The sequence below is a fragment of the Cervus elaphus genome, chromosome 5 (genome assembly GCF_910594005.1).
Source record: "Cervus elaphus chromosome 5, mCerEla1.1, whole genome shotgun sequence".
NCBI classification, from domain to species: domain Eukaryota; kingdom Metazoa; phylum Chordata; class Mammalia; order Artiodactyla; family Cervidae; genus Cervus; species Cervus elaphus.
This window is the reverse complement of record NC_057819.1, coordinates 4,787,557-4,814,130: the sequence shown is the minus strand read 5'-3', so window position 1 is coordinate 4,814,130 and position 26,574 is coordinate 4,787,557. Positions and strand designations below refer to the sequence as shown.

General features: G+C 49.7%; 1 protein-coding gene across 1 annotated transcript in view; it reads left to right on the top strand.

Annotated features, from left to right (window-relative positions):
• Positions 1-26,574, top strand: part of ZNRF3 (zinc and ring finger 3) — a 144,619-nt gene that overhangs the window by 83,137 nt on the left and 34,908 nt on the right. The window contains exon 2 of the mRNA XM_043901446.1: positions 1,468-1,593. Coding sequence (XP_043757381.1) covers positions 1,468-1,593 — 126 coding nt within the window. The remainder of the gene's footprint in view (positions 1-1,467; positions 1,594-26,574) is intronic.

Sequence of the window (26,574 nt, the reverse complement as noted above, 5' to 3'; positions counted from 1 at the left end):
AGGTCCAAAATATGAATAAAGCACAATCTATGAGCCCTCTTTTTTTAAAAAAAGTATACAGTTCAGAGGCATTTAGTCCATTCACAATGTTCACATATCCATTACTATCATCTGATGCCAAAGCATTTTTATCCATAAAATGAGTGGGGGATAAGGAGGATGTTTTAAGTTTCCTATTTGCTGCTGTAACAAGTTACGTCAAACCGAATGGGTTAAAGCAACACAGACTGACCCTCGCATATTTCTGGAGGTCAGAAGTGAAAAAAATGGGTTGGCAGGGCTACATTCGCTCTGGAGGCCTGCGAGAGAACCCTTTTCCTTGTCTTTTCTAGCTTCTGGAAGCTAACCACCTGCTTTCCTTGGCTCCTGGCTCCCACCTCCATCTTCAAAGCAAATCACTCCAACCTCTGCTTCCCCGGTCATTTCTCCCCTACTTGCACGATTTCCCCTTTTCCTTGTAAGGACCCTTGTGATTACATTGGGCTCACCCAGGTAATCCAGGACATCAAAGTTCATCACATCTCTAAGTCTCTTGTGTCTTTTAAGATAACATAGTCCCAGGCTCTGTAGATTAGGGCATTGATCTCACCTGGCTAACTTGGTGGGTTCTTCGGTCTCTTGTGTCTCTAACACGCCACGAACCTAAAGACATATTTCTTCCGGTTATTTAAAGAGCTTAGCACTGTGATAGACCCCTTAACGTCGTGGTAGGTTATGTTTATCCTCGAGGACCTCCTCTTCTCGGATGGTTATCAGGGATTTTTCCGTCTGAGACCGGACTCAACACTAAGAACTGTGAGCGCAAATGGCAGCATCATTCTGTGTTCAGGCTTCCACCGACGTCACTTTTCCTGGTAAAAATTTGACCAGCTCTTCTACCTATCTCTGATTTTGTGCTTTGCCAAATTTTGGAAAAAAAAAAAAAAAACCTCAAAAGACTGTCACCCATCTCCCAGTAACCAGGAGTGGCCTTTACACGGCCTGTTAATTTTACCGCCGATGCTGCCCCATGTCTGCTGGTCTCTCCACGAATTCCTCACTTTTCTAGGTCCTCTTGCATCAGCTGAAGTAGATGTGTTGTTCAGGTCTGGAAGCCAAATAATCTGGGATGCTGCCACTGACCGTCACGGTATTTCACAGTGATTTAGACCGGCCCTTACGTGGGAGTTAAGCTATTTGTCTTTTCCTGCTTCCCATCAGGTGGCGTCCGCCTTGGGTGACCGCTCCTTACAGAGCAGGGAGACAGCGTCCTACAGTCTATTTGTAGAGGTCCTGCTGTGTTCTCCCCAGGGGTTCGGCTCATTGTGCTGAAATAGAATCCCCCGAGGGTTGAAAAACGCATTCCCCACCCCCATATGCTTTGCAGTTTCGAGGGTGCTTTTGACTGTGCTGTCTGAGACAGGCACTGCGGGAGCCCCGCAGATCTGCGGCCTGCCCACTGAAGCTTTCTCCCCGCTTGTTTCCCAGATGCACCCACTGGGCCTGTGTAATAACAATGACGAAGAGGACCTGTACGAATACGGCTGGGTAGGAGTGGTGAAACTGGAACAGCCGGAGCTGGACCCGAAACCATGCCTCACTGTCCTCGGCAAGGTAAGCCCCAGGCCCTCCTCCCACCTGCCCCGGTTCTGACCCCGGTGTCGTCCGCGCCCTCAAATAGCGGGGTACGGAGCAGAGCCCCTGTTGGCACAGCGCTCTTTCCTGGCGGAAGTCGTGTGTTGGGGCAGCCCCCCCACCCCCGGGGTGGTCAGCGGCTTGGACACTGGTAGCAGCTGCAGCAGCAGAGTGGCCTCCACCCTTGTCCACCGTGTGGCCTGGGGCAGGTCTCTCGCCCTCAGGGATTCCCAGTTTCTTATCGGAAAACCGGGTTGATCATAGAGATTCACAATCCTTGTCTTACACCGCGGGGGCCAGATATTTCAGAATTCTGAGGTTTTGGGGGGTTTAGAAAGGCGCTCAGGTGCACATGTTTTGTATTGAGGAGACGTGGGGCGGCCCTCAGTAACCAAGCACATGCAAAGTGTGTAGCTGCCTGCACGGATATTCACATTTAGTGGCACAACTGGAATCTAAATAGCCCAGTGTTAGTTCAGGGCCCTGATGTTTTGCTGCCAACTGAGTTATGGAAAAACCTGGGGGTTGTGGAGCTTTTTTGGTTTCAGAATGGCAGACAGCAATTATGGTCCTGTCTTAGAACTTACCTCACAGGATGGTCAGGAGGTGAGACGGGAGACGAGCGTGTAGCAGAGAGAGTGCTCCAGAAGTGTCTGCCGCCATGGACTGTTCCGTTCTTCCCCTTAGAAGTACTTTATAAAAACAAAAAACAACTCTTTGAGGGTCAGCATTACCTCTGGTTGCGGTATGAGTTAAAAGATAAGAGATCCATTTATTTTGGAAAACCGTCTGTCAGTGATCTTAAAATACAACAGATGACATCTTGTTTTAAACCGGATCGTTTTGGTAAGAGAAAGGTTTGGAGAAAGCTGCTAGGACTTTGGTTGGAGGAACGGGGGTGCAGCCTAAGGATAAGTGTTATCTCTTGGATGTTTTTCTATCTTCTCAGAAGCAGCTGTTCTAGGTATCACGGGGAGAGAACTGGAGGGGGCGGGGGGAAACAGTCCTGGTTCTGACCTCCTGAGGAGATTCAGCCCAGAGCAGAGTGGTTCTGATACAGGGCACTTGAGAGAGAGCCTTTTCCAACACTTGAAAATGTCCCAGGGGACTTGCCTGGTGGTCCAGTGGCTAAGACTCCACGTTCCCAATGCAGTGGGCCTGCGTTCGATGCTGGTCAGGGAACTAGACCCCACATGCCCCAATTAAAGAGTTTGCATGCTGCTGTTAAAGATCCCGCATGCCGCAACTAAAGGCCCGGCACAGCCACATAAATAGCTGAATACTAAAAAGAAAGAAAGAAAATGTCCCAGTCAGTGTCTCCTTGAAGAATTCTGGCCCAGAAGACCCTCATGGATCTGTGATGTTTGCATCCCACCTGTCTTCTGCATGGCTTCCAACCACTTGTCAAGTTCCCCTGCCTTCTTCTTTAAGTATCTGTCTTTGGCTGTGCTGGGTCTTCCCTGCCATGAGGGCTCTTCTCTAGTTGCAGTGCACGGGCTTCTTCTTACGGTGGCTTCTCTCGTTTCGGAGCACGAGCCCTAGGGCGCGTGGGCTTCAGTTGTTGTGGCACGTGGGCTTCGTTGCTCTGAGACGTGTGGGATCTTCCCAGATCAGGGATCGAACCTGTGTCTCCTGCATTGGCAGGGGGATTGTTTACCACTGAGCCACCAGGGAACACCCTCCCCGACCCGACCCCCGCCTCCCGCCCCGCCCCACCCCGACCCCCAGCCACCCTTTTATAGAAGAAGAAGGAAAAACAAAAAAACCCACAGGAACTATTGCCTGTTTGGTTTACAGTTCACGAAGTCCATTCGATGTGTTTCAGGCGGCCCAGGCCCCATCCTTCACCGTTTAAATAGGTGGCCATGCTGCCTAATGACGCTCGGAGAGCAGCGACCCCCTCGAGAGCACGTTAGTGTTTTCCTAGGAGGAATGCCAGCTACAGCCAAAGCCTGGGCACAGTGCTCTCCTTGTAGGTCATACTCCCCTAATAGAATATTTTCCTCTGTACTGAAGCTGCTGCTCCGCAGGGCTCAGCGGCTCGGCCGGGTTTGCTCTGACCCAGTCGGGTAGGCCTCCACCCGCGCGTCTGTCACGTCTGTAAATGGGCTGGAACAGGGCCCCCTCGGGCCCCACCCGCCATGGTCCCCTGTGGCCCGAGCGGTGTTGAAGTCAGTCCGAGAACCCATCTGCTGCTCCTCTGCCTGGAACAGCCACGGAGTGGGTGTGACTTGAGTCGTGTATGGCTTGGCCTGCCGGCCCGTGAAGCCAGAGGGAATAAAAACCTTTGACGTATACTGCACCGTTAAGTATCTGTCATGTTTATTCCTTCACCAAGTAGTTATTGAATGCAGAACCTCAGCACGAGATTCTGCCTACTTGCAAGCAGCAGGCCGCACCACCCCCCACCCCTTGTCCCCGCTGCCTTGGTTCTGTTTGGAGGGGCTGTGTGGTGGCCAGGCAGTATTCACACGTGGTTAGTGACTGAAATTTGGCTTAACACCCGCATAAAATCATGAGCAAAACCACCAGGGCCAGACACAGCAGGGCAGTTTCGCATTTGCCTAAAACCTGGGTTGATTACCCGGAGTCAGGCCTCTCTCCCTCTCTCCTTCCTCACCTCTCTCCCTCCCTCCCTGTCTTCTGCCCTCTCACCCTCTTCTTCAGTGTCTTTTTTTTTTTTTTTCCAGCTTCAGGTTTATTTACTTTGCCAGCTGCCCTTTCTTTCTTCCCGAGCCCCTAAGCAAGCGCAGTGGTAAGAGGGTAATGCGGGATGAGCAGGGTGGTCCTCACGGCTGGCCCGCCCCGCCATGGACACTCGGCGTGGTTTTTTGTACTCAGGTGCTTCCCTCTGCTCTCAGCGGCGAGGGCAAGAAGGAGGGTGGGCAGCAAGGACTTTCACAAAAGGAAGAAGCGGCAGCCAAGTCCCCATGGGGGTGTGGGTGGGCCCTCTCCTCCTCCTGTGGATGTTGAGACTTGTTGAAAACCATAGAAGGGAGGGTCCGCCAGCATCTGGAAGGGCCTGTACGGGGAGGGGGAGACACAGACCCTTCTCCCTACCCTCTCACCCACTCCCTTCACCTACCCACCCCCTTCACCTACCCGCCCACAGAAAATGCCATGGGGCGAAATGCTGAAATACCGGAGGAATGTCCTAAATTAAAACAACGTTAAATGCCTCTCCAGGAGTTCAAATAAAGTTTCATTTTAAGAGTGAAAGACATAAACTCATCACCTGGGTTTATTACTGAGTGCTTTTGAACTGCTCAAAAAAAGGGAACACTGTAACCTCAAGAGAGAAAAGTGATTTACGATCACCTCCTTATAATCTTTTTGATACTGGGGGAGGCAAAGGCAGACAGTTGGATCAGCCCGGGGGCTGGGGGAGGGGGTGCAACGTTGGGGTGGGGGTGAGATGCCCCACCCCACCCCCGCCCCCCAGAATGCAGCAGGTCAGGGCTCCAGGCCAGACCCCGGGCAAGTCCCTTCCGCTTCCTGGGCCTCTCTGTTCCACGTCATGTAATGAGGCTGTCCTGGGTTCCTTGCTTGTCTGATATGTTGAACTTCTGTATCATATTAAAAAGCTTCCCTTGAGATTCTTTCAGAGATTTCTAGTTGTGACACTAAAAGATTGGCTATGTTACCTGCGACGATTAAAAGAGAATAAAGTAGACATTTCTGAGCATCTTGCTTTTGAAAGTAAGGGTCTTCAACCATCTCCAAAGTTGTAAGAGTCTGTGTTTAGGCCCCAGGCATTTCAGCCCTTCAACTCAGCAGTGTTTATTGTATAAAGCATCCTATGGGGAAGGTAAGACATTGTGCGTCCACCGCATGGACAGCCTCGTGGCAGGGAACACACTAGGCCTGCTCAGACCCAGCACAGCTCACCCGGCCCGGAGTCACCAAACATGGAAGCAGGGCAGAGCTCCGTCCCCCACACCCCACGCTGGAGGGGACTCTTGGGGTTCTGAAGCACAGGATGGTCAACAGGCTTGAACTTGGCTCTTGCCAGTCCTCAGGAGGACAGCGCCAAGTTAGCAGAAAGACAAGAAAAGCAGGTGGCTTAAGTCAAAGAGAACCCAGCTTTGGCTGAGTGGCCTCGGAACAGCCCCTTCAGTTTTTGGAGCCTGTTCTCACGGGGGCTCAGGCCGCCCCTGTCATTGTGGCGGGAGTTCTGCGGGGAGTCCCGAGCACAGTGCCTGGCCCTCGGTGGACGCCCCGTGAGGGCGTGACAGCAGCCCCCCTGTGCTGGGTACTCGCCGAGGGCCGAGAGCGTCGCACGCGGCGTCTCCTCCCGTTGTCAGGCCGACTCTGGGGCCGTGTCTAGATCCCCATCCTGTGCTGAGGACATCTCAATGTCTCCTGAGATCGGACGGCTCCCAGGGGCTGAGCTGAGATTGTCTTCCTCTTGCCTCCTGTTGTCTTTGCCGGGTTCTCTGGATTTAAGAATCGGATGTGCTTCAGTGGTTACTGGCCGCGTGAGGAGTGCCGGTTCTATTGAGTAGAAACCCCTCTTGCGCTGTGTTGAGCCCAAAGAGGGATCCACTCCTGAGGTCCTGAGTGTTGTTGGGGAGCCCGAGATGGGGGTGCCGTGCTCCTCCACAGCTGCCAACCACGGGGCTAAGTGCCGGGGCCCCTCCCCGAGTCTTCTGGGCGTCTGCTTCATTTCACCCCACTCGCTATCTCCTTGGTGGAAAATAGGGCCCCAGTATCCCTTGGTCCGATGCATCTTGGATCAGGTGCTCCCTTCAGTCTGTCAGCTGTGATCTGGGGCTGGGAACATGCTGGAACTGCCCAGCTGTATGTGTGTGTGTGTGTGTGTGTGTGTGTGTGTGTGTTGGGGGTGGGACAGGTGGACAATGCACTTTCCAGAAGGAAGCTGGCGGGGGGCAGCGCTGGGCTTCTGTCCCTCAGCAGTCCCCTCTGGCACCAGATCACGTGTGCGCTCACAAGCCGCCGCGAGACGGCTTCAGCTTCTCCAGAGCTGCTCAGAGAGACGCCAGTGGAAAGGGCCCGTTCTGGTTCCTGCGCCCGGAGGAGCTGCTTCCTCTCGTCCTGAACCGAGGACCTGTCCCCGGACAGGCGGTGGTGGCTGGGAGTGTGGAGCTGGAGGGGCTGTGGGAGGGGGTGAGGTGGGTGGGGAGAAGGGGAGCAGGTTCCTTGGTGGGTATTGAAAGCTGATGGGGCAGGAAGAGGCTTTCAGATGAGAGGGTTTCATCTCCATCCCCCGGGAAGCTGGGAGCCACTGAAGGTTTGCCGGGGAGTTCACTTGGCAGCGGTGTCTAGGTCTAGGGAGAGGGTCAGTCAGGTTGCTGTGCTGGCGGATGCTTCCGGAGCTGAATGGGCCCAGACACCAAGGCTTTGGGAGCGCTGATGAGGTTCTAGCCGATGACGTTGACCTCGCGTTCGCCCTCAGATCTCCCAAGTCTCCACCCAGCCTCTTCTGTTCCCACCTGCGGTGGCTGCCTGGCCGAGCACCGCAGGCAGACGCTGCTGGGAACCACCGTCCCGTGAGACTGAGCTCCGGGAAACCCAGGGGTGAGGGGTCGGTGAACGGAACCCCACGTCCAGCCCTTGGAGTGTTTCTTGGTAACTTCTTCTAGAGAACAAGTCCCTTGGTGCCCAAAGCGGCTGCAAGACAGAAAACAGAATCAAAGGAATTCACTGTTTTTAAGATGGCTGGGAGGAGCGGGAACATGTAATGGTTAAGATTTGGGTTTAGTCACCAAACTAACCTGAATTTAAAGCCCAGTTCCAGCCCCCAGATCCACGTGGCCTGGGACGGTCACCAAACCTCTCTGCCCGATTCCACCTTCCCGAGACAGGAGGGACCGCAGGGGAGAGTGTATGCTGGGTTCACGCACGGCCAGAGACACAAATCAACTAGCGGCTCTTGGTGCCCAAGTTCCCTTCCTTTCTCCCTCCCCGCTTCCCTTATTATCCTTTGGTTGCTTTCAGCACTCACAGTGCCGTTACTTAAGTAGTCAAATCCTTAGAGACAGAAGTAGAGTGGTGGTTGCCAGGGCTGCGGGGAGGAGAGGATGAGGAATTAGTGTTTAACGGGGCCAGGGTTTCAGAGAGGGGGTGGAAGAGTTCTGGAAATGAATGGTGGGGGGTGGACGGGGGGCGGGGGTCATCGTGCCCTCCGCGTCCAGGGTTCGGTCACAGGTGGGTGTCCCCTGCAACCCTGGGGGCCCTGACCCCTAGGCCAAGCCCAGCCTAGCGCCCCTGGGAATGAGATCCCCGGCTGCATCTCAAGAGCCAGAGGAAGGTACTGGCCGACTGGAGCAGGGTCTCAGAGCAGCCACCCCTATCCCGGGCGCTGATGGGAAGTGAGTGTGAAATTTGCCACATACCTGACCTCAGGGCTCTGTGACTACACCGCTCATTGCCATGGTATCCCCAGAAGCACCTGTGTTTGGGACACTTACCTGTGTCACACCTTCCCAGAGCATGTCACCTGGGACTTCTTACTGCAGTGATTCTGACCTGGGGTGGGGGTGGGGGGCAGGAAAACGCGTGCACGCACACACCCCTCCCTAAGGTCATCTGGCAGCATCAGGAGACATGTTTGGTTTTAAGACAAATAGCCAGGAGAGGGTGGGGGTGGGGCTGCTGCTGGCATCCAGCAGGTGGACGCTGGGGATGCTGCTTTGCTGCTCAGCACCCCTCAATGCACAGGCCAGGCCCCCCTATAAGCCAAGTACACTCTGGCCCCAGATGTTCACTGGCGTCACTGTTGAGAAGTCCCGTCTCTCTGGGACACGTGCCGTCTCCCTTAGCAGACCCTTAATTCCCACTTCTTCCTTGACTTCTCTGCCCACTAGCCTCTGGTACAAAGGCAGGTCTGTGGTGTCTGTGGCGTGTTGGCTGAAGTGCGTGATCAGTGTCAGGGCACGTTTGTTTCCACGTGAGGAGTGCGGGGAGCAGGCTTTGCACGGATGCGTCGTGCCTTCACCACCCGGGCCCCCTGCACTCCTCCATGAGCCTCACCCTGGGCCGGTTCACCTCCCTCTGTCTTCGTTTCTCCATTCCGTGCTCCGTAAAGAGCGTTGTGTGAATACCCTCCTCAGAGGGTGTGAATACTCGGCAAATATCAGTTTCCTCCCCGCTCTAAACATACTCCTGAGATGAGGTGGGTTTCTGGCTGGAGAGGAAGTTTGGAAGGCTCCTCAGATTTATTTTAAGGAGCACTTGGGTACATACCTCCCATATTTGGTTAAAAAGGAAAGCAAGAAAGGAACTTAGTAAAAGAAATCAGATCAGGAAGACAAGATTGGCATGATATGAATGGAAAAAGGAAAATCTCAGGGAATACCACTTTGCTTCTCACGTCCTGTGTCTGGTTTGAAAGTCACAAACTTTAAATGTGATGCTTTTCTTCTTCACCTAAATCTTCCAGGAACCTCTTGGTTAACAGGCTATATTAAGCACAAGACTTTTTTTTTTTTTTTAAGCTAGATCTGAGACATTTTCAGCTATAAAAGGCTAACCGAAACTTTTCTTTGAAATTCCCTGAAAGGCTTCAGGCAGTTTTGACGGTAGAGCGAGTGAATAAAACAAAATAATGTTTCTGGTGGTCTGAGGCTGCTGGCCACCTCCCTGGACCGGGGGAAGTCTGGCTCACAGCACTCCTCTGGCCACTGTCCCCTCCAAGTGAACCAGAGAGCAGAGGCCACAAGCAAGGCTGTCCTAGGAAACGGGCTGGTGTGACAGGCCAGCAGGAAAGATCATCAGAAGTAGCTAATGGGGCTTCCCCGGTGGTCCAGTGGTAAAGAATCCACCTGCCAATGCAGGGGACACTGGTTCGATGCCTGGTCCGGGAAGATCCCACCTGTCTCGGGGCAACCATTGAACCTGGGCTCTAGAGGCCACGTGTAGCCATGAAGACCCAGTGTAGCCAAAAATAAACAAACAAATAATTACATTTTTTAAAGTAGCTGATGACTTTGTCTACTTTTGAGAGGCCATTCTGAATTATAAATGAAGTTAGAACCTAGCACAGTAAGTCATGGTAATATCTATAGAGACAGTCCCAAGCCGGGCGACCTGCATCTCTCATACCTGGACACCAGCCCCAAGGCTCCATCTACTTTCTGTTCTCATCTCCTCTCAGCCCAGGCTGGGCAGAGAGTCCCACTGGGTACAGACGCGGAGGAGCAGGGATGCTGGCCAGATTTGTCTGCTAACTGTGGACAGAAGCCATTTCTCTGCCTCATTGTCTTTCAAGTTCGTTCCCTGTATAGAAAGCACTGTATTTCATCTGATAAAAGGTAGCATTCTGCTTTGGTGATCTTACTTTCCAAATCAGACTTCAGGTCCTAAAGAGTACCAACACATTCCAGTAGTTCTAAGCACTGCTGGATAAAATAAATTTCTAGTCTGCCTGAAAATCTTGGGCTATTTTTCCTCATCTGCCCATGGAATTCTCCAGACAAGAATACTAGAGTGAGTAGCCATCCCCTTCTCCAGGGGATCTTCCCGACCCAGGGATACGAACCTGGGTCTCCTGCATTGCAGGCAGATTCTTTACCGTCCGAGCCCCCAGGGAAGCTCATAAAGCACGCAGTCTTCCCTGTTACACTTTACCCCATTGCTGATGGATTTGCACAAGCGTGCTGCGTGTTAAGTTGCTTTTTAGTTGTGTCCGACTCTGTGCGACCCTAAGGACTGTAGCCCACCAGGCCTCTCTGTCCATGGGATTCTCCAGGCAAGAATACTGGAGTGGATTGCCATGCCCTTCTCCAGGGGATCTTCCCAACCCAGGGACCGAACCTGCGTCTCTTACGTCTCCTGCATTGGCAGCCAGGTTCTTTACCCACTAGTGCCACCTGGGAAGCCCATTTCACAAGTATCAACTCTTAAATGAACCTCAGAGAAAAGAATATGGAATTTGCCAGGAACCTTTGTTATTTTGGCTCAATCCTTAGAAATCAAATTTTAAAGCGGTTAGCTTCAAAATCTTTTTTTTTTTTTTAAGTCTGTTTGTAAACATAGTAAATTGTTTGTTTTTTGGTTGCTTTTGGCCGTAAAGTTGGATTAAGGGTTGGATAAAGGGGTCTCGCGTGCCCTGTGGCATGTGGGACCCCTGCCCTTGCAGTGGAAGCTCCAAGTACTGTTTATATAACCAACAATTTTCTGGTCCCTTTGCCTTTTTTTTAAAGCAATATAATAATTTTACACAATCCTATATTCCTAGTGCCAAGAACAGTGCCTAGGACATATATTGGGCACTTGGTAGATATTTGTTGCATGAAACAATTAGTTATGGATTGTTTAAAAACCAAAGGGGAAAATCCAACTTTCATTTTACTCCTTTAATTCAAGTACTGTCAGTCTTGGTGTATTCCCTCCCAGTCTTCCAGGGAATCCAAGTCTGATTTTTAATGTAATTATTATGACGGTGTGCATCTCTATTCTGCCTAAAACCTAATCACACATGCTAGTCATTTGACCAGTTTGCTGTTATTTTTGTAACCTGTCATTTCATTTGCTGCATAACATGACAGTAGAACACGCCATGATGAAGTTGACCCCCAGGGTTCAGTAATTAGATTGCTTCTGTTTTATTTTTAATCCTCACAAAGAAGCCACACTGAAACCTTTTTTCATGTAAAATGGACATTCAGGGTTTTTTTTTTTTTTTTCTCTTTGAATTATTCTCTCATGGTAATATTCTAGGAGCAGATCATAGATCAAAGGACATAAACAATTTTTAATGACTCTTGCTGCAAACAGTTGCAAATTGCTTTTCAGGAAAGTTCCCTCAGTTTACCTTGCCACTAGTGAAGTAAGTATGAACCATTTTCCACAGAAACAAATGCTAACATTCACCGTTACAGTTAATATGTTTCTTTACTGATTAGAAAGGTAAAAATAGTACTTCATTGTTTCCTTTGCATTTCTTTGATTATCAGCAAGCATTAAGTGCCAAGCATCTTTCCATCTACTAATTAAATTTCCTCTCTTGTGAATTGTCTACTCTGGCTGCTTGCTCATTTGTGGGTAGATCTTAATGTAGTTTTTTTTTTTTATAGCAATGTATTAATTTCTTGTTTGGAATGTTTTTATTTTTTTTATTTATTTATTTTGGAATGTTTTTTAACTGGCCCTTTTATTTACTAATTTTGTCTGTTGTTTTAGCTTTCTTGGCATGCAGAAGTTTAAAGGTTTTACGTAGCCATCACTCCTTCATGATTTCTTCTATTGCTTTTAAAGTTAATCATTTTCTCCCCTCCCTTGCAAGCTTAGAATCATTTTGCCTTGTCTACTGTTTCTGTTATCACTGTTTTTCTTTTAATATATTACATCCTTAAATCACTCAATTAATTTTGATGTGTAACATCAGGGAGTGGCTAAGTAGAGTCTCTCCCTTTCTTAAAGTTGTCATTTCCTTTGTTTTATGTATCTTCCTCCTTTAAAAAGATAACATATTCTGTCCTACTGAAACCTATAGCAGACAGCGTTGTCTACTGTCAGATTCTGTATTCCTTTTAGGGCCAATAACACTGTTTTAATTTTTGTTGTTTTAGAACATAGTCCCCGAGTTAAGTAAAATATGCTTGTTTGCAAACACTTTTTTTTTTTTGGCAAATTTATTTAGTTACTTAATCTTGGCCACGCTATGCAGCATATGGAATTAGTTACTAAGGAATCGAACCCACTCCCCCTTTAGCAGAAGCTGCAGAGTGGACTTAACCACTGGACTTAACCACTGGACTGCTGGGGAAGTCCTGCTTACAGAAACATTTAAAAGAATTAATCCATTGGTAAATCAACAAAGCACAGGCCTGCTGTTGCTATTCTTTAGACCAGGGAATTCTGATTACACCTCATCTTCTCCCACTCAGTAAGTACATCATGAAAGTATGAAAGTGTTAGTCACTCAGTCGTGTCCGACTCTTTGCAACCCCTTGAACTGTAGCCCGCCAGGCTCCTCTGTCCATGAAATTCTCCAGGCAAGAATATTGGAGTGGGTTGCCATTCCCTCCTCCAGGGGATCTTCCCGACCCTGGGATTGAACCCAGGTCTCCTGCATTGCAGGCAGATTCTTTACCATCTGGACCACCAGAAAAGCCCTAAGTATATCATAGCCCTGCCCCAACTCTGTCAGCATGGGGAGCTGCTTTCAGAATCTATTCATCATCATATCCAAGTTTCACTCCATTTCAGCACACATACATTAAGTTTTACTAGGACGTGTATACTGTGGTTAAAACCAACTGCCATTCAAGCCTATTTCAACTTTGAAATGCCCAAGATCTTTCCACTACCAAAACTTTTCTACCCATTTCTGTTCAAGAAATAAGTTTCCAGATGATTGGACTCTACACAGAAATAGAAAAGAAATGACTGATCAGGTTGTTCCCACACAAAGGCTTCTTTTTATCTAGGTATAGAGTGGTTTTGGGGGGCTTTCCAGGTGGCTCAGTGGTAAAGAGTCACCTGCCAGTGCAGGAGATGCAAGAGACATGGGTTCGATCTCTGGGTCAGGAAGATCCCCTGGAGAAGGAAATGGTAACCCGCTCCAATATTACTGCCTGGGAAATCCCATGAACAGAGGAGCCTAGTGGGTTATAGTCCATGGGGCCACGATGAGTCGGACACGACTGAGCACACACGCACGCAGACACAGTGGATTTTAGTATATTCATAGAATTGGGCTACCATCACTCTCTATCAATGTTAGTGTTTTCCTATTCTTTATGTATTATGGATAAAAGTCCCTTACCAGATGTCTGGACATTTTTATCAACCCAGAAGGAAACCATGTACCACTGAGCCATCATCGCCCTTCCATCCCGGACATTCCATACACATGGACTCATGCAGAACGTGAACTTCTGTATCTGTTTCTTTTTTGCTCAGCATGATGTCTTCAAGTTTCATCCGTGTGGCAGTAAGCTGTCAGCACATCATTTCTTTTTATTGCCAAATAATAGTTCATTGTGTGTGTTCATTGTTTGCTTATCTGTCAGTGTACATTTAGATTGTTTCTACTTTTGGGTTACTAAGAGTGATGCTCCTATGAACCTTTGTGTGCCTGATCTTGTGTAGGTATCGGTTTTCATCTATCTTGGGTAGGTAACTAAGAGTGGAATTGCTGGGTCATATGATAACTGTTTAGCCTTTGAGGAACTACCAAACTATTTTCCCAAGGGGCCGCACGTCCTACACTTCTGCAGCAGTGTATGATTCCTCCAAATCCTAGCCAACACTTGTTATTACCTGTCTCTTTGATTACAGCCATCCTACTGGGTATGAAGTGGTATCTCATTGTGGTTTTGCTTTGCATTTCCCTGTTGGATAATGATTTATCAATCTTTTCTATGTGCTTATTGAAAGTTTGTATATCTTTGAAGAAATATGAATAGCTATTCAGATCCTAAGAGTTCTTCATATATCCTCGATACCTGTCCCTTATCAGATATACGATTTGCAAATATTTTCTCCTGTACTGGGGGTTTTCTTTCACTTTGTTGATAGTGTCCTTTGGAGCAGAAAACTTAAATTTCAGCAGAGTCCAGTTGATTGACATTTTCTTTTAGTATCATGCCTAAGAAATCATTGGAAAGCTCATTCTTTTTTTTTTTTTTATTTTATCAAAGTATAGTTGATTTACAGTGTTGTGTTAATTTCTGCTGTATAGCCAAGTGATGAGTTACACACATATATATTCCTCTTCACATTCTTTTCCATTATGGTTTATCACAAGAAGGAAAGCTCTCTCTTTCACTGAGACCCACTAGTTGTCCTTACTGGTCGTATATTTAAGGCCCTTCTGGGATTTGTAATAAAGAATTTACCCTCTTTCCCCTGCAAGAAGCTTAAACCTAACAGAGGGCCCGGAAACACTGGCCTGCCACTTCCCAGAATCCCAGCAGATGCCTATGAACGCGGGTGCCCCCGCTGACCAGACTCAAGGACCCGATTTCTCAGGCTTAAGGTTATATTCTGTCAGGCTTAAGTAGAGAAGACAAGACAGTCTACCAAAACAAAGGGACAGGAAGAGCCAGTTCTGAAATGCTACAGGAAGGATGCGGGCGAGCGAGAGCTGTCAGCGAGGCGCCCACCTCCGTTGTGCTGTTAGTGCCTTTGACAAGACAGCAGCTCACAAGTCCCATTTTAGAACATTCAGGATCTTGAAAAATCTTTCCAAAATAATTTTTCTCTTAAAAGGTTTTGCCGATGAGCACCGGCACTGTGAAAAGAACTCCCTAAGTGTTGGCCGCACCCTTCCTTGTTCTACAGAGAGGGTGTAGGTGTCTTTGGGGCCGAGAGTCATCGATGTCCTCCCCAGAGCACGGGCAGTGCGGGGGCCTTCTTCTGAGTTCTGGCCGTAACCACCGCCGGTCAGCAAGGCCTCACTTCAGACCACTCAGCCTTGGCAAGCATGTGCTTCAGAAAGTCCCTGGCCGAAACCAGAGCTGACAGACAGACGCACATGGCAGTGGGAACCGGTAGTGCAGAGTCTTCTCACTTGCTAGACATGAGGCTCTTTTCCTAAGTTCTTTTCATGAGGTTGGAAGCCTTGAGAAAAGGGGGAAAAAAAACTTTTTGCAGTTACTTGTGTCATTTATAGGGCTTCCCTGGTGGCTCCCAGTGGTAAAGTGCCCACTTGCCAATGTAGGAGACAAGGGTTTAATCCCTGGGTCTGGAAGATCCCCTGGAGGAGGGCATGGCAACCCACTCCGGTATTCTTGCCTGGAGAACCCCATGGACAGAGGAGCCTGTTGAACTACAGTCCATGAGTTGGACATGACTGAGCACTATGCACGTGTCATTTATGGCATCTGAAATTCACCTAAGACCCTGGAAATATTATTTGTTGTTTATGCACCCCAGTTTTCCTGTTATACAGTCTTCAGTTCCTCTGCTTGTATTACAGCGCAGTTGGCTTTTCTATCACAAGTATGTTAGATAGATGGATGGATGACTGGATGCAGTAGGCTAACACACAGAATGTTTACTTGACATGGAAACGGACTCTTCCCCTAAAGGTCAAAATAGAATCAGCTTGTTTTGCCAAAGGATTACCTTTTGTAGAATTGCTTTCAACTATGCTCACTGCCCTGAAAACTAAACCCCCCCTCCAAAAAAAAATTAAAGACAAATGCAGTACGCACCCGTCTCTTTAGCACTGTATTCTGTTAGGAAGCTGGTGTTACATAAAGCCGCATCTCTTCCCAGGCCCCCACCCTCTTTATCCCTCTGTGTATTGTCATCTCTGCTTAGGTTGGGCTTTCTTCTCCGAATGAGAGAAACTAAGAAAATTGCCTGTTTTAGGCAATGCAGGTGTGTTTCAGAGATTTAGAGTTAAGAAGTCAAGTAAATGTTTTGGCAGCCCAACAAAGGTAAGAAAGAGAGAAGGTACCTAATGGGCCTTTCAAATTACAGGCCTGTCCAGACACCACCTTCCCCAGGAGCCGCTGGTCAGGGCCGAAGCCTGCCCTGCTCCGTGGCGGCCACAAGGCCGGGCTGAGAAGTGGGCTCGCTTCTCTCGCTGGCCCTGGCCCTGTGCCCAGCAGGATGCTGTTGGACTTTGATTCAGTCCCACCCGAGAGAACAGATACTCATCAGTAAGGGCGAGATCTTGCCTCCTTAACAGATTCTAATCACATCACTTCCTCTTCCTTGCTGGGGGAAAAAAAATCACAGATAGATTTCTCCCCCTCCCCTCCCCCCACCTCCCTGACCCCCAGTTTAAATTGGAACCCTGAAGAGATGGGGCATAGCATCGCAGATAACTTGTTCAGTGCAACTTCATCCATCTCGAGGGTTGGGAGGTGGACAGCTATGAAAGAGGACCCAGAAGGAACAAGTCTCAGCGGGGCGAGGATGGGGGGCGGGGGGCGGCATCCAGGTGCACCCCCAGTGTATCAGTCTAGGTGGCTTCTGGGTCTCCTGGTTTAAGAGCAGAGACATCCTTAAAGGAGGTAGCTCTGACCTGCCAGTGGTGTGTCTCCTCCGTTCAAACCATGCCTTATGTTTCTTCTGCTAAGAGAACAGCAGACATGAAAGCTGCCTCTCTTCCTTGCCCCGCACCCCCCAGCCCGGCGGCTTCCACTGGATCACCTTGGCAGGGCCTCATCCGAGGAGGGCGGGAGGAGGGAGGTGGGAGCACCGGGCGGCTCCTTTGATCACCTCCCTCCCGGTTCCAGGCCCCGCCGCCAGCAGGCCAGCCAAAGGGCCGGCTCTACTGATCTGATGAGGTGCTGAATGGGACCCGAGGGGCAGTGACGGGAGCGAGAAGAAAGCCTCGGGAATGAAAAGGAAACCCCGTGAACCTGCTTGGCTTCACTGGCCAGATTCTCCTACCAGGGAGCCGCTCAGTTCCTGCCAGCCCCCGAGGGCCGCCTGCCCCTCCCGCCTCCGCTTTTCAGACCCCCGTGCGTGTTTGACGTTTGAATCGAGGCTGCTCTCCCTGGTTCTCAGGCTGGGAACCCACTGTGCCTGTTTCCATGGTCACTGGGAAGCGCTCCGCGCCATGTGCTTCAAAGGGAACCTTTCCCCTCCGGGCGCTCGCGCTGCCTGCCCCAGGCGGCCACACAATGAGCGGCTCCTCCGAGCCAGGCCTCTGACCCCCGCTGCCCGCCGGAGGGAAGCCTCCCCTCCGCCCAGAGTGGCTGTGCCGGCCGTGTGTGTGCGCATGTGCGGGTCTCGCTTGCCCCGGTAGGCTTGGATGGGATGCAGAGATCCCAGGTTGGTGAGAGTTTGGGGAGCCTTTCTGGAACTGAAGGAAAGAACAAAGCCCGAGCCCCTTACAATTGGAAAAGAGTGGCCTCCTTTAGGGCAGGAGAGGGCAAGGGAGAGGAGGCTGGATTGAGGAAGGTCATGGGACCAGCAGGTGGTGGGACTGGCAGGTCATGGGTGACTTCCTCTGCTAGACCTGTGTCTTTAGGGTCAGCAGAGAATGGAATCAATGTAGATGGCCCTGCTTCGTGTCCCAGGAGCCAGGGTGGTCCGGGTGGTACCTGCTCACTCCTCCAAGACCACAGATGTGGAGCAGTCACCCCGCCCCGCCTCCCGGCTTGACTTTTGTCTTCGCTCTTTGTTGAATCACGCAGAGGAGTGGAGCCTCTCACATCATTTGTAGAGACAGAGGCAGTGTCAATGATCTGGGAGGGCTGCTGGATGGTGTTGCCAGAATTAAAAGATGAAATGTCCCCTGAGAAGTCACCTTTCAGATATCGAGCCTGCCCCCTCCCCTCGGGGCCCAAATGTTAATTTCTGCCCTGGGCTTCCTGGACTAGAGGCCTGTGGGAAACTGGATGTCTCTCCAGCTGTTAATTTGCTACCTAGCTTTGCATGTGTGGGTGCTCAGTTGCACTGTCATGTCCGACTCTTTGTGACCCCGTGGACTGTAGCCCACCAGGCACCTCTGTCCATGGGATTCTCCAGGCAAGAACACTGGAGTGGGCTGCCATTTCCTCTTCCAGGGGATCTTCCCGGCCCAGAGACCCAACCTGCATCTCCTGTGTCTCCTGCATTGGCAGGCAGATTCTTTACCACTGAGCCACCTGCCTTTTATAATATTTTGATCACACGTCCTCCTTTTCTCTTGCTCATTTGCCCTTTCTCTGAAAACTCAATTTCGTTCCTTTTTACAAAGCTACCCAAAATGGTCCCTCTCTCGCATGCTCAGATGATGAGGCTGGAACATACGATGGTGGCACAAGCTCTCTATATCCAAGAGCGTCATCCTCACCACGTCCTGTTTAGTGGGCAGAATACGTGCTCCAAACCGTATTCTTACCAGTGGGAGCAGGAGACCAGGAGCTGTTCAGGGTCTGGCCATGGAGTCTGGGGGTTGCTGATTACCCACATGCGCTACAGGGTGATCCAGGTTCCGAGCCGACTCTGTCAAGATTCTTGATCTGCCTCGTCACACAGAAGTTAATGTGGTGTGATGGTTTACTTTGGCCCGGTTAGGTTGTCAGTCATGTGACTTGAAGAAACTAGGAAAGAGAGGAGTCTTGATTCACTTGAACCTGTTGGGTTTTCTGCCTCGCCTTTCTCCCCAGGGCCAGGCCTGTCTGACGTGGACGTAGCACTACAAGGCTGAACCAACGAGGACTGTTTTCTTTCTGTGTGTTCTCAGGACAGAACTCAGTGAGACGGGCATGGGACGGCAGGCGGAGACCACACAGGCGATGGCTGTTGTCTTGAATTTAGCCATTCTTCAGAAGAAGGTGGTTGGGTTTTCACCTCTTGGGGCGACAGAGGATGAGATGGTTGAATGGCATCACCAACTCAATGAACATGAGTTTGAGCAAGCTCCGGGAGATGGTGGACAGGGAAGCCTGGTGTGCTGCAGTCCATGGGGTCACAAAGAGTCGGACACGACTTAGTGAGTGACTAAGCAACAACAAAAAATGCCAGTGACTGTCCTTCTTGGCAGCTTTCATAGAAGGATTGGGAAACTTAGATGTCTCTCACCACTCGACACTGATTCTCCAGTTCCAGTTCTGTGGTTTGTCTGCATTCTGTGGCTGTGATAATCTAGGGAGCCAGTTAATCTTTTTTGTTACCAAGGAGGTCTGTTCAGTTATTGGGCCAGGATCTGTGATTGAAGGTGTGGATATGTACAGGGATGTAAAATTTACCTGAAATCTCAGAACTATAACTTCCCACACACTCCTTTGCCCTGGTTGCCCTGTCCCTCAACCTTTAGCAGGCAGCTTCAGGGTGTCCACAGGGCTCCAGCCACCCTCTGGGCACCGCAGGGCCATCACGGAGAGCCTCAGGACCGACTCCTTCAGGTCTTTGCTCATGCATCACTTTCTCTTAAAAGTCTTTCTGGACCTGTGGTGTGTTAGAAAGCAAAGGCTTCCGGAAGAGGGGAAACTGAACTCTCAAGGATGGTTGGGCTTGGGGTAAGAAACTCCAGGAGGAAGGGAAACTCCAGGAGAGGGGCGGCAGGAATAGCAATAGCACTTGCTGTGTCCCGGGGCGGGGTGGTCAGAGAGAGCGACTGGACTGGGCCTCATGGTTTTAATGGACAGAAAAGCCCTTTGGTGGGGGAGGGCATCTCCAGGGAGCATGTCAAGAGGTGTACAAAAGAGGAGGACGCAGTGAAGGGAACTGGGAGTGCTTAGGCCTAGATACAGAATCCCACTTTGGACATTCCTGTGATGTTGCTGTAAATTGCTGTTCTGTGGCAGTTTAAGTTTAGAGGAATAAAACTCAAAGAGGTCTCAAAAACGTAGACTCCAAGAGGATTTTTACATGACTGAACTAAAGTGGTACTTGGTAGAACCTGCCCGGCCAACGCGAAACACAAACAGGGGCTCTAATTTCCCTTCCCTGTGGCATTTATTCTTTTTACCCTGAATCTTCTCTCTACTTTGTGGTTCTGTATGTACATATGGAGTTTCCCTAGTGGCTCAGATGGTAAAGAATCTGCCTGCAATGCAAGAGACCCGAGTTCAGTCCCTGATTTGGGACGATCCCCTGGAGAAGGGAAAGGCTATCCACTCTAGTATTCTTTCCTAGAGAATCCCATGGACAGAGAAGCCTGGCAGCCTACAGTCCATATGGTCACAAAGAGTCGGACACGGCTGAGCGACCAACACTGCTATCACTTTAAGCATTTTCAAGTGTACAGTTCTGTGGCCAGAAGCACTTTGACGTTTTGTGCGACCATCACCACCGTCCGTCTCAGAACTTTCTCCTTTTCTCCAGCTGAGGCTCTGTACCCTTTAATCACCAGCTCCCCATCCATCCCTCTCCCTGGCCTCTCCCTGGCAGCTGCCATTCTCCTTTCTGTCTCTGTGGATTTGACTCCTCCAGGTGCCTCATGTAAGTTAGGTCAAGTAATGTTTGTCCTTTCATATGCTTTTTACTTAGCATAATGTCTTCAAGGTGCATCCATGTTGTAGCACGTACCAGAATTTCTTTCCTTTTTACGGTTGAGTAATATCTGTGTGTGTACACGTCTGTTTATGCATTCGTCGCTCAATGGACGATTGGGGTGTTTCCATCTTTCAGCTGCTGTGAATAATGTTACTATGAACACAGATATACAAATGTCTCTTCAAGACCCTACTTTCAGTTCTTTTGGGTCTATACCCAGAAACAGAAATGCTGGACCATATGGTAATTCCATGCCTAACTCTTTGAGGGATCACCACACCATTCTCCACAACAGTTGCCCCATTTTGCATTCCCACCAGTAATGAACAGGGGTTCAGTTTTCTCCACATCCTGTCAACGCTTCTTGTGTTTTGTTTTCTCATAGTCATCTTTAGGGGTGTGAGGTGATTTTTTCATTGTGATTTTGATTTGCATTTTCTTAATGATTAGTGAGGGCTTCCCAAGTGATAAAGAACCTGCATGCCAATGCAGGAGATGTAGGAGACGCGAGTTTGACCCCTGGCTCAGGAAAATCTCCTGGAGGAATGCGCGGCAACCCACTCCAGTATTCTCGCCTGGAGAATGCCATGGACAGAGGAGCCTGGTGGTTAACAGTTCATGGGGTCGCACAGAGTTGGACACAACCAAAGTGACCTAGCACTCACGCACACATGCAGTGATTAGTGATGTTGCTCATCTTTTCTTGTACTTATTGGCTATTTGTATATCTGCTTTGGAGAAGGACTGTTCAAGTCCTTTGCCCATTTTTTAACTGAGTTGAGATCCAGATTCTCTCTTTTCTTTTTCCGTTTGTGGCCTTGTGCTTTTGACAGCTCTTCTCTCTTTTGCACTTGTTCCTTAATTCATCGTCAGCTAACATTTTTCTTACACGTAGAAAGTTATGCAAACACATCCTACTCCTTAGTCTCAGTTTAGAATCTACTGTTGTCCTGAGAGTTCCAGAAAGGAAGAGAACTTTTTGCTTCCCAGGCCGGGCTCTCAACTCGCTGTGTTGGAAGATGCGCTGTTGTGGATGCAGAGAACGATACGGAACCACACAGAAAGTTCCGAGGCCGTTCGGAGGCCGGCCGCAGGGGTCCAGCAGGCTGGCCACACTCTTCTGCGGTCAACCTCTCGCTAGCGGGGAGCTCCTGTTGGCCTCTGTGGCCAGCTGCCACCGGCCCCACGGTGTGAATGGCGAGGAAGTGGGGGCTGGCGGCTGGCGGCACCCCAGGATGGAGCCTCTGCTGGCGGGGGACCAAGGTGGAGGGGAAAACACGCTTGTGTATGAGAGAAATAGTGCCAGTTCCAAAACCTATAATTCCCAAGTTTAAAAAAAAAGGGGGGGGGGGGGATTTTTCAACCAAACTGTGCTTTTATCTTCGGATTCTGAATGGGAGATTGTTCACACAGCTAAGCTGGCTGCTGAAGCCAGGCCAGTTAAAACAATATGCAGGCAGCTCCCCTCCAAGTAACCAGAAACTGTTGGCTCAAAGGCGCCCGAGCCGAGGAACCAACCTGCTGGGAGACGTTTTCCAAGTAACTCCAAGCAACGGCCTGAATGTAAATTCTCCTGCTGGGGAATGGCACTTTGGCAAATGAAGACCCTAATTAGAGATGGAAGGGTTTCTGTTTTGTTTTTCTTTAATCCTTACCCTGGGGCCTTTGCAGGGCCGCCATGTCTCTGCTTGTGTGCAAAGACATTTCCAGCTCCTCTTTGTAACCAGATCCTCTTTGGGGAAAGAAGCAACAAGCTGACAATGCGGGCCCACCACCGCAGCCGGGGGGCACCCCTCCACCGGCCTCACCCACAAACAAAGAGCCCGAGCTGGGCGGAGAGCCGGGTCACCTGGATTGACCAGGTCGTTTGAAGCTGATGGCCAAGTTGGATCCCAGGCCGCCACCACCGCCCCCAGCCCCCTCGCCCCTCGCCCCGTGAGCCGCTCAAATCCATGCTTAGACTGCAAGCAAAGTTCTCAGGTCCCGAAGGAGAACAGTGCGAACAAAATGCACAGCAGTGGAGGGGAGCTGCCGCTCCGAGGTGCCAAGGCTGAGGTGGAGTTGGAACCAGGTGGCGGGGCCCTCTGATGTCTGCAGCCTTGCACATCCGTGAGGCTGAGGGGCTGTGCTCCTTTTCAGATTCATCACCTCTTGGTATCTTTGCCAGGAGAATTCTATGGAGAGAGGAGCCTCCTGGGCTACAGTCCATGGGGTCTCAAAGAGTCAGACATGACTGAGCAGCCAACACTTTCACCTCTTAGTTCTTCAATATCCCGAAGTATTGCAGGTGTAGAGAATCTACCCACACCAATTTCGTTCTGTTTTGTGTACATTGGCGACTTGCCCAAAGACCCTCAGGGGCTAGCACAGATGGTCTCGCTCATTTTTATCTCTCTTGTCCTAAAATGGCAAATGAGCAGTATTCTCTGGGTCCAAAGTATGGGGCTGTGGATAGAGGACAGAACAAACTAGATGATTCTAGATGATGAAGATGCGGTCAAGCGATGTGCCGTTCCTCGGTGCTCTTTGAGGAGTCCGTTGTCCTTCATGCTGGGAGGTGTGGGAAGTACACACAGGAAGCCATGTGCCTGAGCATTTTATGCACCATTGAGGGCTGTCACCTGATGGGTCACTGGATGCTTGTGCCCGACGAGTGCCTTCAAAAGTTCCCAAGGGAAAATGGCACATTTTGGAGTCGCATATAGGAAGGACACCTCTCCTGAGCTTCCATTCCCTGAGCACAGAGCCCTGGGCCGCACTGGGTCCGGAGAGTCTCCTCTTGATGCTCACAATTCCCAACCTCCTTTACGATGAATATGCCGAGTCTCGGGGAGGACAGTTGCCCGCAGCCGCCTCCTGGCTCTGTCCAGGCCCCCTAGTAACTCCAGACCTGCCCTTTCTAGGCCACCCAACTCCTCTTTGCCCATCATTTTCTGTTCTTTGCATTAGAAGTTGAACCTACAGATGGTGGTTCTTCCACTTGTGTATGTGTAACAGTCCAGCCACAGGCCTGGAAAAGATCAGTTTTCATTCCAATCCCAAAGAAAGGCAATGCCAGAGAATGCTCAAACTACTGCGCAATTGCACTCATCTCACACACTAGCAAAGTAATGCTCCAAATTCTCCAAGCCAGGCTTCAACAGTACGTGAACCGTGAACTTCCAGATGTTCAGGCTGGATTTAGAAAAGGGAGAGGAACCAGAGATCCAATTGCCAACATCCTTTGGCTCATCAAAAAAGCGAGAGAGTTCCAGAAAAACATCTACGTCTGTTTTATTGATTATGCCAAAGCCTTTGACTGCGTGGATCACAACGAACTGTGGAAAATTCTTCAAGAGATGGGAATACCAGACCACCTGACCTGCCTCCTGAGAAATCTGTATGTAGGTCAAGAAACAACAGTTAGAACCGGACATGGAACAACAGACTGGTTCCGAATCGGGAAAGGAGTACATCAAGGCTGTATATTGTCACCCTGCTTATTTAGCCTATATGCAGAGTATATCATGAGAAATGCTGGACTGGATGGAGCACAAGCTGGAATCAAGATTGCCAGGAGAAATATCAATAACCTAAGATATGCAGATGATACCACACTTATGGCAGAAAGCAAAGAACTAAGGAACCTCTTGATAAAAGTGAAAGAGAAGAGTGAAAAAGTTGGCTTAAAACCCAACATTCAGGAAACGAAGATCATGGCATCTGGTCCCACTGCTTCATGGCAAGATAGATGGGGAAACAATGGAGAAACAGTGACAGACTTTATTTTGGGGGGCTCCAAAATCACTGCAGATGGTGACTGCAGCCATGAAATTCAAAGACACATGCTCCTTGGGAGAAAAGTTATGACCAACCAACTCAGCATGTTAAAAAGCAGAGACATTACTTTGCCAACAAAGGTCTGTCTAGTCAAAGCTATGGTTTTTCCAGTAGTCATGTATGGGTGTGAGAGTTGGACTATAAAGAAAGCTGGGCACTGAAGAATCTATACTTTTGAACTGTGGTGCTGGAGAAGATGCTTGAGAGTCCCTTGTACTGCAAGGGGATCCAACCAGTCCATTCTAAAGGAAATCAACCCTGAATATACATTGGAAGGACTGATGCTGAACCTGAAACTCCAATACCTTGGCCACCTGATGCAAAGAGCTGACTCACTAGAAAAGACCCTGATGCTGTGGAAGATTGAAGGCAGGAGGAGAAGGGGATGAAAGGGGATGAGATGGTTGGATGGCATCACCGACTCAATGGATATGAGTTTGGGTAAACTCCGGGAGATGGTGAAGGACAGGGAAGCCTGGCGTGTGGCAGTCCATGGGATTGCAAAGAGTCAGAAACGACTGAGTGACTGAACTGAACTGAACAGGGCAGATGGATTCCTAACAGGCCACACCCAGACTGGGGAGGAGCCCACTCTGTTGTCATGTCCCCTGCGCCTGTTTCCCAGAAGCTCTCAGCCTGCCCAGACTGTCTGCAGTGAGGCTTCAGGGAGCTCCAGGGAGTCTGTCCGTTCACGCTGTGCCTGTGGTCAGGCCGCTGCAGCTCATCCACCACCTGGCCGGGTGATGCCTGTGAGGAGCTTCCCGTCAGCGCCAGCGACTGGCCCAGTTCCAGCCTCACATCCATGCTTTAATTTTCAGCAGGGCTTCTAGAAACTACTTGAAGTCCCTGGGAAACAGGCAGATCCAGAAACAAAAGTGAAGTGAATGTCTCTCAGTCAGGTCCAGCTCTTTGTGACCCCATGGACTATACAGTTCATGGACTTCTCCAGGTTAGAATACTGGAGTGGGTAGCTGTTCCCTTCTCCGGGGGATAGTCCCAACCCAGGGATCGAACCTAGGTCTCCTGCTTTGCAGCCAGATTCTTTACCAGCTGAGCCACAGGGAAGCCCAGAAACGAAAAGACAACCAAGTTTCTAGAGGCCCCGTTGATCCTTTTAAAAAGATAAGACAGAGACTGCCCTGGTGTTCCAGTGGTTAGGAATCCATCTTGCAATGTGGGGATTTGATCCCTGGTCAGGTAACTAAGATCCCACATACAACTAAGATCAGCATACAACTTAGAGAGCCACAACTAGAGACACATGGGTTTGATCCCTTCTCTGGGGGATCTTCCCACCTGAGTCAGTCAATAAATACAAAGATATTTTTTGAAAAAAACTTCAATATAAAAAGATAAGACAAAAGGAAACCTTCCCACCGTGCCCTTGATTTATCTTTTCACTTTTCAAAAGCGTGCTTAAGAGACAGAAGGTGGTAGCAACTTGACCCTTGTTGTTATAAAAAAATCTTCGCCATGTTATATATACACTCACAGCTAACTTAAAGAAAGCTGTATTAGACTGAAAAGGGGGTACAATCATCTGCATGTCAGCTTGTACCTAATGGATTGTACCTGGGCTTCCCCGATGGCTCAGATGGCAAAGAATCTGCCTGCAATGCAGGAGACCCAGGTTTGATCGCTGGGTCAGGAAGATGCCCCAGAGAAGGGAATGGCTACCCACTCCAGTATTCTTGCCTGGAGAATCCTGTGGACAGAGGAAGCTGGTGGGCTACAGTCCATGAGGTCGCAAAGAGTCAGACACGACCAAGTGACTATTCTTCTTTGGTTTTTGTACCTGATAAACAGCTTAAACCACTGCCTGCTAAACTTGTTATGACAGCGGGCTTGGCAGAGGGCCCAAGTGTTAAGAACCAAATTCGATCACAGGTTTTTGATTGCCGGTGTGACTGTAAGCACGGTGACGCAGAACTGCGATGCTGTACCCCATTAGCGTGAGGAACTGAGGGCAGGGTTGGGCACCATTCTCAGACATAAGCGACCACAGGTGTCACAGAAAACTGATGGCAGTCTTTTTCCAGAACAGCCTAGCATTGCTAATAATGGTAAAATATCCCCATGCTCTGAAGGAAAAACAAAACAAAACAGTACTGAAGTCTTCATAGTCTTAATATTATTGTTCCCTAAATATCTTTCCCCTGTATTTTTCCTCTTGCCCTGGTTATTTCCATGTTGCTGCTGGGAAATCACACAGACATCCAAGGGCTGACACTGAGGAGCCTCGCCAAAAATCTTGCCCCTAGGAAGAGATGAGAAGTGTCACTGGAA